The sequence below is a fragment of the Ursus arctos genome, unplaced genomic scaffold, assembly GCF_023065955.2.
Source record: "Ursus arctos isolate Adak ecotype North America unplaced genomic scaffold, UrsArc2.0 scaffold_1, whole genome shotgun sequence".
NCBI classification, from domain to species: Eukaryota; Metazoa; Chordata; class Mammalia; order Carnivora; family Ursidae; genus Ursus; species Ursus arctos.
This window is the reverse complement of record NW_026622763.1, coordinates 100931923-100944596: the sequence shown is the minus strand read 5'-3', so window position 1 is coordinate 100944596 and position 12674 is coordinate 100931923. Positions and strand designations below refer to the sequence as shown.

General features: G+C 41.5%; 1 protein-coding gene across 2 annotated transcripts in view; it reads right to left on the bottom strand.

Annotated features, from left to right (window-relative positions):
- PSMD1 (proteasome 26S subunit, non-ATPase 1) overlaps positions 1-8124 on the bottom strand; it is a 91425-nt gene extending 83301 nt beyond the window's left edge. For both annotated transcript variants that reach the window (XM_026491717.4, XM_026491718.4), the window contains exons 1-4: positions 7938-8124; positions 3539-3582; positions 2880-2953; positions 2538-2707 (exon numbers count right to left, since the gene is read on the bottom strand). In XM_026491717.4, the coding sequence (XP_026347502.1) occupies positions 2538-2707; positions 2880-2953; positions 3539-3582; positions 7938-7953 (304 nt within the window). In that variant the 5' untranslated portion in view covers positions 7954-8124. The remainder of the gene's footprint in view (positions 1-2537; positions 2708-2879; positions 2954-3538; positions 3583-7937) is intronic.
- Between the last annotated feature and the right edge of the window lie 4550 nt (positions 8125-12674).

The window sequence follows — 12674 nt, the reverse complement described above, 5'->3', positions numbered from 1 at the left end:
TTTAAACTTATTAGGAATAACCAATAATGGGAATTCCCCTAAGCCTTCTTCCACCTTCATAAGGAAGATAAACAGCTACCCAAGTGAATGACATAAAATAGTTATACTCTCTATAACTCATTGACTTGTCTCTCTCCCTTTTAAAGAGAAGAAAGGGTCACAGGCAAGATTAATTAGTTGCAAACTATAGCCCTGGGAAACAAATGATTTGAACTAGCATAAAGAATTACTGGCCCACCAGATGGCCCAAGCTAAATGGATCTGTATTTTGGAGGAAACAGAATCCTTTTATAAATTGGAATATATCACAGTCAGGGTCCATCCAGAAAGAACTATGCAGGTTTACATGCAGTTAATAAGGATAAAGTGGCACTCACGAAGTAGGCCTTAAACAATTCTGGTTGCAGAAAATCTTTACCAGGCCCTAATATGAGCTTTTAAAACCAAATGTAGTTGAGGGAGGAAACATAGGAAACCTACCCTATCAGAAAGGAACTTCAGAATTTTAACAACTGGGGAATTCTCCTTAAATTGTAAATGAAGGGGAAAAAATATACCTCCCAGGCTTCAAATGAGATTCATGCTTTCACTTACCAGGTTTATATCATAACTATATCCCAGAATCTAGTCTCATTCCCAGCTGAAGTCCTTTTAGAACAGAGACAAAATTTACGAGTCTTGAATTTTCTGGATGTATAATATTCATTAAGATCCTAGGAAGCCTTTCCCAGATTCCATTTTGTGTATCCCCTCACAAATTTCACTAGCCTTCAAAACAATCCATTCTTTTTTAAAGATTTTATTTATTTATTTGAGAGAGAGAGAGAGCGCGCGCAAGCGCAGGCAAAGGTGGTGAAGGGGGAGGGGAAGAGGGAGAAAGATTCTCAAGCAGGCTCCACGCTCAAGCTTGATCCTACGACCCTGAGATCAAGACCTGAGCCAAAACCAAGAGTCGGACACTCAACTGACTGAACCCTGTTAGGTGCCCCCAAAACAATCCATTCTAAAAGTCCCTACAAAACTAGAAGGGTGAACCACACTGCCACACAAAGAAAAGCAACCAGAATTGGTCTGTTTATCAACAACTGCCTTCTACAAGCTAAAATGATAAACAGCATTTAGAGAGAGGGAAGGCATTTACCACCTCATAGCCCCTTACAGACCAACAGTCCTGTTTAAAACATGATTTGTAAAATAGTAGCAATGCAAGCACTTGCACATCATTGTTGAAAAAATTATCAGTATTCTTCAAAAAAAAAAAAAAATCCTTGAAATAAGAGAAGAGAGGTTAAGTGTATTTAACTCTCCATTCCTAACTCGATACAGAGAAAGTGTTCCATGTTTCAAATGTTATGGCCCATTCTTTAAAAACCACTTGTTCTTTCCATAGGACTCATAGATGAAAACTCCAATTCAATGAGCCCCCAACAGCAGTAAGTTACTTGCAACATTTTCACACCACCACGGCAAAAACTTTAAAACCACTAATGCAGAATTCTAGTTAGAACATCAGAGACATTTGAAAATATCCCTTTGGACCACCCTGTGCAGCACTTCCCAATTTCTGAAAGGCAATACCAAATTTCTCCTTTTAAGGGTTCAGGTGAATAATGCAGACCTCTTCTAAATCAGCAATTCAAAAAAATATCGATACTGCACACCACTGAGAGAACACACCCTTGTGCTCTTTGTAACTATGACTGAAAGCTTGATATTCCTACAGACTTGTCTGAAGGGTATGTAGTCCGTTCTTTCACCTACTAGATCAGGAGTTTTCAAACATTTTTTAAAGCTACAAATCTTTGAACAAAACCTTACATAGTTACAGTTTAATTTACAAGATAGAAAGCCCAAAGTCTTGCCAGTATGCTATCCCCCATTTCAAAAATAAAGAAACAAATGAGAAAATGATGGTTGCTAGTAGAAACAATATGAATTTTGAAGTAAGCCTGAGTTTTAAATTCTGACCCTCCTATTTAATAGTCATGTGTCTCTTATCATCTCGAAACCCGAGTTTTTATCATTCGTAAAACAGGGATAGCGCCTTCCTCACAGGGATAGCGCCTTCCTCACGGGGCATGCCATGAGGATTGAGTGGCACAGTGCCTAGCACAATGGAGATAATCAATAGTGGTTTCTGGTATTAGAAACAACTCTATAAATTGCTGTCATTTAGTTTGTTACTCATAATCTAATTTTTTCATAGGACAGAATGCTCATTGGAATAACAATAACCATAACCTAAGGTAACTACCTTTGTATTGATTAGGCTGTTTCTGAATAATTTCTTAGATTGTTTTGTGAGGGCGAGTGTCTTCACTGTTACTGTTACTAATGTTACTGTTCATCATGTCAAAAAATAATAAATCACAAAACTGGAAGGCAGATCTAAAAACTCAGCTTGCACAAGATTATAGGATTGTGAACTTCCAATTAAAATTAAATTTGGCAACAGCAAGAATTCAGAAAAAAAATGTTATATGCACTATAGCAAGAAAGAAGCCAAGATAAAGCTTTACCAGATAGAAAATAATTACCTATAATAGTCTCCACATATTCAGAGTTATCATTGACATTGAAGAGGTCACCAGCTCCAAGTGCATAATTCAGAGATTCCTCAAAAGCCCCAAGATGATAAAATACCTTAGATGCCACTAAGGCCGCAAACTGCCGACTCCGAAAACCTTCATCTTCATACAAAACTTCTCTGAAAGAAATTAGGAAGTATAAGCCTAGCTCAAACTGGTCTTCCTTAAAAATCCCAAATCTATTTAATAGCAGCAAATTCCTAAATGAACCAACAAGCTACATGACCCATACCCACAGAGAATTAGTTGATCTACTTTAATCCAATTTATAGAAATAAAATAATTTCTTACATTTTATCTACAGACTCAGAAATTTCTGCCCAGAAGTCATTGACAACTGCATTCAATTTGTGTAGTGCAAATTCCTGTAGAAGATAAAAATAAAATTTGATTTTGACCTACCATTACAATTTTTTACAAGTTTCTGACAAATCAATGGCCAAGTTCTCAATCATTACTAAAATTTTTAATCTATAAGAAATACAAAAAATTACTGACTTATGTTTTCTCTTGGGTTTACAGATTTCCTTTCTGTTTTCAATCATAAAACATCAGACTAGCCATAGTTCATTCCTTATCATAATGAACATCTTTCTTCTCTGTATATACAAGATTAATTACCGGATATAAATGAATTCAGGTGTGTAGAGCCACTTTAAGCATGTTCCAAATTTTAGTCAAATACAAATAATTTAAAAATATGTGATGCAGAAGAAACAAGGGTGGGCAGTGAGTGTTCTCGTGCCATACTGAGAATTATTTACCTTCGCTTTGTAAAACTCTAGGGAAAACCAACTGCTATTGCCAAAATACTGTCCTTTGGGGCTAGATTTGAATGGGTATAGACTGGGTAAGACAGCTATTTTAAATGATGGAAAATACACAAATATGACTAAATTCAGAGTTTCACAGCACTCATTAATCCCAGTTAATTGTTCTTCAACTCATACCTTAAGCTGTGGTTCTTCCTCATCCAGAAGAGAAATAATTCCAGCTATAAGACAAAAGGTGTGTCATGATTATGAAGCATATGCTAAGATAGAAGATACTGCTTAGTCAAAAACACATCACAATTGGAAAAAAAACAAGCATTTTTTGAGGAGTGATTTCACTAGAAGAATGATTATTCTTTAAAATTGTAAATGTTTATATTTGGAAGTTTACAAATTGTGCTATCAAACCCTCATGACACCACAAAATCACATTATTTGCCAAATTCAATAGTTTTCAAAGTGCAGTCCTTGAACCCATAGAATTAGCATTATCTGGGAACTTGTTAAAAACGCAAATTCTTGGTCCCGTCCTAGATCTACTGATTTAGAAACTGTGGGGAGGGGGTCCAGTTATGGGACGACAAGTTTTCCTTGTGATATTGATACTACAGTTTGAGAATCTTTGACCTAGTTTACTGATCAAAATGAGAAACTTTCCCAGATAATTTTAGAAAACATTTATTCACACAAAATAAACCAAGAGTTATAAAATTATTTACCAAAAAAAGGGTGTAATCATCAACTCAACAGCATAAAAAAATCAAATTTTTCAAGATGCCTATATTAAGGCACCTCCTTTACATCACAAGTAACCTAAAAGGTATGTTACATGATGAGTAATCTTACTTGTTCTGACTTCTAACTACCCAAGCACAATGTTTCCCACATGACCTTGAGGTGTCAGCACACGCTGAAAAGTGAAGGAAACTATCCTCTCCAAAAGAAGACATCTTGAAATATAGTCATATGCCAAGGGGATTATTGGAAAAAATATATGGGAAATTACTGTACTTAGACCCAAAAGAAACAAAACAAAACAAAAAAAACAAAGAAAACTAAGCTGTTTCTCAGATACATGTTTTCCATATAGCTCTTAACATCATTCTGCAACACTGAATTGAAACTGTGAGTTGAGGGGTGCCTGGGTGGCTTAGTCGGTTAAGTGTCTGCCTTCAGCTCAGGTCATGATCCCAGGGTCGCAGGATCAAATCCCGCACTAGGCTCCTTGCTTGGCAGGTGAGCCTACTTCTCCCTCTCCCTCTGCCTGATGCTCCCCCTGCTTGAGCTCTCTCTGTGTGTCAAATAAATAAATAAATAAATAAAATCTTAAAAAAAAAAAAAAGAAACTGTGAGTAGATTAAAAAGTGTCAAGACAACTTTACTTAGGAGATGTAGCCATTTTTAATAGGTAAGTGTAGGTTTGCCAAGTAGCTCCAGAAGTCTTTAAAGAGCCATACAGGAAAGGATACATTAAGCCAACAAAACTACACCATGGTGTTGGCTAGGGCATACTACTATTCTGAAAGCATAAAAGCAGACAGAAAGAACTTCTTGGTACTCCAGTTTGGTATGACAAGTCCAGAACAAAGAGGCTAAACTGACAGAAGGCAGAGAAAACAGACTGAAAAATGTAATGGGGGGTCAGGGGGATGGTGAGCTAGTGATACGGAATAGCTGATAGACAAGGATGCTTTAAATGTGGAACAGATCATAAGCAGCAGAACACTTCATGAACATACTAAAAATGCCACCCATTGCCTATCATCAATCAATGGTGTGTCTGAACTGCTTTTACTTTTTAAGAGATGATGAATTTTTTTTACACTCTCCTGTTTGGTATTACTTATGACTAATTTGTTACATGGTTACATGGACCTGGCTTAGAGATGCAGCCTTTCTTCATGGAACACAACTAAATCAAATACTCTAAACTCCATTCACAATTATTTCCCATCTTAAAAATAAAATAGAACTTTCCTTCAGATGGGGGAAGAGGGAGGTATACAAAGAATGTGAAAAGTTTAGGATGCTAGAAAAATCTCTTCTGCCATAATAAAAAGTGAGCAGACATTATCTAAACTTGTTCAATCAGTTTACAGTAATACTTGGATGTTATTTATAAATATGAAAGTATGTTCCAGAAGAAACAGCTTAAAAGTTGAAAATGGCTGTCTCCAGGGATGAGGAAGAGGAAAGAGGAGTGGGGGATTACTATTTTAAAGCTTTTTAGCATAATTTCCCTTTATGTGCCTATATTATGTTTTAAAAAAACCACAAAAACCCACTCAATCTCACATCTCTCTCCTGTAACCACCTATCTCTATCTCTCCACTCCCTTTTGTGGACAAATCTTTTGAAAAACTTAACAGTACGTGTTCACCTTATTCACCACTGTGTTCTTAGTGCCTAGCAAGTGACTAGAGAATAAATGAATTAATTAACTGATGAATCCACACCAAAACTGTGAAGCTAGCCTTTTAAGCACCTGGGACAGATCCTAAGCCATTGTGAGCCACAGGACAGGAAACAAGGTGACAAAAGGACAAAAAGCAAAGGCTGGTAAGTAATCCAGTAAATATAACAAATACACACACTCGCCACAAATATACTAAATCTCCACAGAGTCTCAGAGTAGGACCTCAAAGATCATTAGTCTTGCCACTCTCAATAGGTTTAAATTCTTTCTATTATATTCCCACTAAGTGCTTTTTCAGCCTCTCCTTAAAATACTCTAGGGATTAATTTACTGATTTCATTAGTTGAGTCCTTCGTTCTAAATATACTTTGAACTTCTATCTGCTAGACAGTGCTCTAAGAATTATGAAAACAACAAGTCTGCTGCCCAAAATTGTACCAGAAAGACAGTAATCAGGTAAGTAAACAAAGTAATCACAGGATTACTGTGATCACAGGATTGTGATGAAGGGAGGGAACAACTAAGGGGAAGAGAGGCAGGCAGTATATTTTAAAAAAATGATCAGGAAAGAGTAACATTGGAACTAGAACTAAAGATTGAGAAGCTAAGGGAAAACTTAAGGAAAAAGAGTCTAGAAAGAGGGAACAGGATGTGCAAGGATCCTGAGGTTAGGAGGGAAACTGACATATTCAAGGAACAGAAAGAAGGTCAGTATGAATAGGATGTAGTAAGTGAGGAAGAGAGTAGTATAAGACAAAGCAGGAACTTAAAATCATGTTAAGTCTTTGGTTAAAAGTTTGGATTTTATTCTAAACACAAATGAAATCCCTAGAGATTTTAAGCAAAAAAAAATGACATGTGATTAAAGTTTGAAAAAAATTACTCTGACTACAACAAGAATGGACTGTATGAAGATAACAGTGGAAAAAAACAAAATCTTGAGGCTGTTACAGAAACCCAGGCAAAAGATAAAGTGGCCTGGGCTAATAAGCTGTAGCAATGGTTGGATACGCAACAGAATGGGGCCTACATTTACAAGTGGCAAGAAACTTCATACTTATTTTACCTTTAGAGAGCTGTGACTGGTAAACCTCCTTCCTATTTGAACTAAAATTCATCTCATTTATATTCCTCGGGGACAAAAGTTTAATTCCAGGTACAGGTGGACAGCTTTGAATTTTGGCTTTTATGTCTGTAGGGTCTCCATCAAGTCCTTTCAGCAATCCTCACAAATACACGGGTTTCAGCTCCTTACCAGTTAGTTTGATCACTAGTGTGTTCACAACAAAATACTTGTGGGACAAGCGTAGATAAAACAGGATGAGAAAAGGGTGTGTGAGCAGGAAAGCAAAAAAACACCAAGGCTGTGGACAGCTATATGCAAATCGATGGGGGGGGGGGGCTGAAAAAATCTCCACTGGATCTTTACACCTTATCCCCTTTCAAATGTCATTACCCGAAACTACATATGCAATGGTTAAGTGTATTAAACCTGCTCCGCACACCCATGAATTCTTTCTTCAATGCAGACTATTTACTGAACACCTAGCCTTCCAAACCATAGATAGATTATCAGTATAATGCAGTCTCTGGGCGCTGTCCTCACCGAACACAAAAGTTCTCTGGGCGCTTGAGCTGAATACTCTTAGAATAGCCCTAGAAACAACCCGCCTCAAATGTAATTTCAGATCTGACTCCAAGGAGAATGGAGCTAGGACCAGGTCCTGAGCACTTATGTAGTAGTCAGGCTGCCTTACCGGCCGACCGCACAGGGGGCCATCCCATCCTAACCATCTGTGAAGAAGCGCTGGGATCAGACGGTCCCACAGGGCCAACTTCGGGAGGGACAGAATTGAGGAAGCCCCTCCCCGGGGTTCGGAGAAGGGCCCCAAAAGCCCCTCGGGTCCGGGCGCGGGGGTGTGACTGGGGAGAGATGCCCAGGCGGCCCACCCCGCGCGATGCCCCCGAGCCGAAGGTCGTCGCCGGGCCCTCAGAGAGGCCGGACCAGAGTGCCAGCCCCCGGGCCGGGGGTGGGCCGTGGGCAGCGAGGGGCCGCGCAGGCCGGCGCTCCGCCGGGAGGTGCCCAGTCACCGGCCCTGACTCAGCTAAAAGCCGGCGTGGCGGCTCCTCCCTTTCGGGGCCGGCACCGGTCGCACTCACCAGCTGAAGTGATCATGGCTGCGTCCCGCACGCGCCCGCCCGCTCGCTCGCCGTCCCGGCCGCGCCGTGTATCTGTCAGCTCCGGGCCTGTCCGCTCCGCCGCGCCTCCTCGCTCCCCCGGTGCGGTGCTCAGTCAGTAGCCTCCTCAGGCCGCCGGCTCGCTTCTCTTCCAGGACCCCGCCCGCCCCGGGGCTGCCCGCCGCCCCGCCTGCCGCTCGCCGCGAATTCTGTCCGCGGCCTGCGGTTTTCTGCGCCGCCACCGCCTCCTCGGCCCTCGCAAAAGGCTGCACGGAGAGCTCCATGTTTCCTCTGACCCTCCTCGACGTTCTGCTCTCCCGCTGCGGCGCGGACACTCCTGGGCACCTGCGACCAGGCTTCAAAATAGCCACCCCCAGAGGGAGGACCCCATTATCACCCGCCATTGCTCAGAGACAGGTTTTGCGGGCAGGTGCTCGTGGTGGTCGCAGCGCCACCTGCTGCTTGGGCGGTCTCTCTGTACCATTCCCCGCCCGCCCGCCCGCCAGCCAAATACCTTGGGGGGAGGAGTAAGGCAGAGAGTTTTCTTAGAAATATGAGTTTCAAGTTTTTAAAACAGCAGAACCCATCTTCAAAAGAAATCCTCACAGAAATGCTTTATTATCATAGTGAACCCTAAGTAATCACTGGTTTATAATAAAATTGAACAATGAGAATTTTTGTTCTACATTTGGAATAGTTAATACTGTATGTCGCTTAAAAGAAGTGTAAAAAGACACTGAGGGGCGCCTACGTGGCTCAGTCGGTTAAACGTCTGCGGCTCAGATCATGATCCCAGAGTCCTGGGACTCCGTGCTCAGCGGGGAGTCGGCTTCTCCTTCTCCCTCTCCCTCTGCTTCTCTCCCCAACTTGTGCGCTCTCTCTCAAATAAATAAATAAATAAATAAACAAAATCTTCAAAAAAATTATATACAGTGAAAGTGTTCCATAGGAAAAAAAGAGCTTCTCATTCTTGCCTTTCACTTGTCTAGTTCTTCTTTCCCCCCACAGCAACAGCTTCTTGGTTTTTCTTTTTCTTTTTTTTTACCTAAAGATTTTATTTTATTTTATTTTATTTTATTTTATTTTATTTTGAGAGAGAGAAATAGCACTAGAGAGAGTGAGCGCGAGTGGGAGGTAAGGGTACAAGGAGAGGGAGAAGCAAGTTCCCTGCTGAGCCGGGAGCCCTCCGTAGGGTTGGATCCCAGGAGCCCAGATTGTGACCTGAGCTGAAGGCAAATGTCCAACCAACTGAGACACCCAGCCACCCCTCTTGGGTTTTGATACATCTAATTTGAAATGACAGCTGTGATGGCCATTTGCAGTGGTATACCAGCTTCAATAGCCAATTTACTTCAATAGTCAGTATTGAGAAAGTCTTGACAAAGATTAGAGACAGATGGTGGCGTTTTTAAGCCACTAGCCTTGCGCCATCAAGCTACTCATCGATTGGATAGCAATTACTAAAGATTATTTCTGAAAAAAAAAATAAGATTATTTCTGAGACCCTGGGAAAACAATGTTACCTACTGGTGGAAGCAATATTTTGTGGTTGAATTAAAATTTTGTTGATAACACATTGGAGTGTATGTGTGAATTTTTTTAAAATTAGTATTCTAAAGCTAAGGTGGTTAAAATATATCAAATATAATTATTAAACACTTCTGAAGAACCTGTAGCTCAGATTGAAAGGCACTGCTCTGGGAGGTGTGCACGAAATTAAACAGATATCTGGGAGTATCATTTTACAGAGGCAATTTGGCCAATCCCTCATATGAAGACATTTGTATGCCTGAAACTTCTAGAGGACTCACACATAACAGGTGATGGAAATGAGTGGAGCAGGCAGAGGGTAAGGAAATACTAGATCAGCAGGATGGTGAGTGACAACTAAGTGTCAGGGAGGCAGGAGGGTGTGGTGGTGACAGTGCCAAAATGAAGAATGAGTGCCCCACTGAAAGAGAGCAGTGGAAACTCCTCTCCTGCAGTGTTGCTGTGCAGAACTGTAGGACTACCAGGGCACCTGGGTGGCTCAGTCAATTACGCATCTGTCTCTTGATTTTGGCTCAGGTCATGATGTCAGGGTTATGAGACCGAGCCCCGCCTGGTTGAGATTCTCTCTTGAAAAAAAAAAAAAAAGTAGGACTACTGTTGTGAAGTCTTATGATTTTTCAAAGAAAAGCCAGAAATCAGAATTTTACGTGAAATCTTCTGAATTTTAAATGGTGGTTAACTTGGGTGAAGTGGATGAAGGTGGTCAAAAGTATAAACTTCAAAAAGTATAAATGCAGTTATAAGATAAATAGTTCTGTTCATCTGAGGCTAATGTATAATTGTGTGTCAACTATGCTCCAATTAAAAATAAAAAAGTCCTGAGAATGTAATGTACAGCATGGTGATTACAGTTAATAATATCGTATTGCATATATAAGAATGTTGCTAAGAGAGAATGTCTTAAAAGTTCTTTTTTTAAAAAAAATATTTTATTTATTTGACGCAGAGAGAGAGAGAGCATAAGCAGGAGGAGCTGCAGAGGGAGAGGGAGAAGCAGGCTCCCTGCTGAGACCAACACGGGGCTTGATCCCAGGACCCTGGAACCATGACCTGAGCTGAAGGCAGACGCTTAAGTGACTGAGCCACCCAGATGCCCCAAAAGTTCTTTTTAAAAAGATTTATATATTTGTTTTAGAGAGAGAAAAAGAGCGCATGAGGGGGTTGGGGGAGGGGCAGAGGAAGAGAGAGAGAGAATCTCGAGCAGACTCCCCACTGAGAGCAGACCTGGCAAGATATGGGGCTTCATCCCATGACCCCAAGATCGTGACCTGAGCTGTAATCAAGAGTCTGCTCCTTACCCACCCAGGTGCCCCAAATCTTAAAAGTTCTAATCACAAGAAAAAAAAATTGTAGTGATGCAGTGATGGATGTTAACCAAACGTACTGTGGTAATCATCTTCCAATATATAGATATACCAAGTCACTATGTTGTACACCTAAAACTAACACAATGTTATGTATCAATTATATCTCAATAAAAAAAAATGTTGGGGGGGCGCCTGGGTGGCTCAGTCAGTTAAGCATCCGACTCTTGATTTCGGCTCAGGTCATGATCTCGGGTCATGGGATCGAGCCCTGCTTCAGGCTCTGCACTAGGTGTGGAGCCTGCTTAAGATTCTCTCTCTTCCTCCCCCCTGCATGCACTCTCAATCTCTCTCTAAAATAAATAAATAAATAAATAAATAAATAAATAAATAAATAAATAAGTGTTGGGAATTAATTCAAAATGTTTTAAAACAAGAGAAGGCCCATTGCCATGTGTGCTCTTCAGAGGGAAGACATTCTCTATGAGAGAATGATCACGTCTCTGGCTTGGATACTGTGCTTTTAACTTCCACAAAGCCCCATGGGAACCCTGTGAGGGGCCCCTCTCTTCTTGTGGATTCTGCTCTTCCACTTGGATGGCTGTTCCAGGCCTGAGGTTTCCTCCTCTCCATTTAACTGAGTACTGTTTAGTCACAGTGATCTCTTCAAAACTCAACTCTGACCACTGCCTCTGCTCCTTGAAACCCTCAGCCCTCATCCTGGGCTCTATTCTTATGTTTTGTTCTTCTGAGTTTCTGTCCAAAGCCTTTGTCTCACTCCCCATTCTCCCTGTGAGAGATCAATGCCTCCCATTGCTATGGACAAAATGGTGGCTCCTAAAATGTATCCTGCAGCCCCATCCTCTCTCTGGAGCACCAGGTTCACATGCTTACCATACATCTCTGCTTGATACACCTTAACTCAACAACCTCAAAGCTCCATGCTTGTCTACTGCCTTGATCTGGGTGTGGTGAAGGGCACCCAACAGCTACTGAAGCAGGGCCCGGGGACACTTGACTATTCACTTCCACTCACCTGGTCTGTACCTAATGTCTGCCGCATCAGCCCAGTTCCCATTTCCCAGCAGTCTCGGCTCCCCCTCTTCTTTCCTGGCTGCAACAGCTTCCAACAACTTTGACTTTCTGCTCACCATCTCAGGATTCTCCAGTCCGTCCTTCACAGCCAACGAGAAACACAATCAAAAACAAGGAAGACAAGGACTCTCTCCTCCAAGATGTTCACCCAACCCTGCTTATCCTCAATCCTTACGTCCCAACCCTCTGTCCTGGCATGCCACGTTCCAGCCATCTGGAACCACTGCGGCTCCCAGAGTGGTCATGCAGCACGTACCTCGTCTCTGACCTTGGTATTTGCTCTTCTCTCTGTCTTCCTCTCCCTCTCCCTCCAGCTACCAAGCAGGTCCTCCTCCGGGTAGGCCTTTCTTGATCACCCCACTATGTGCCCCTTACAGCCTTTACTCCACACAGCTATTGTCCTGTCTCCTTGTCCAGGTCCCAGCTGAACTAGGAACTTCTCAAGGGCAAGAGCCACATCTTATTCATCTCAGTATCCCCTATAGTAATTGGCATAATGTTAGGCACACAGTAGGTGCTTAATAAATGTTTGTTGCATGAATGGATGAATGCAGGGCCAGTTATTGGCACAATGCTGCAACTCACACCTATGTCTCTGAAACCCTTTCCCTCTCCCAGATTTTATAATGAGATGTATTTATCTTCAAAGATTGAGGACATACCAAAATCACAGAAAGAATTCCTCCCCAGTGCTCTGTTCATAAACAACTACCAGCCTCCAAATTTAGGAGTGACGCAAAAATTCTCAAAGTCCAAACAAGGTCATCTG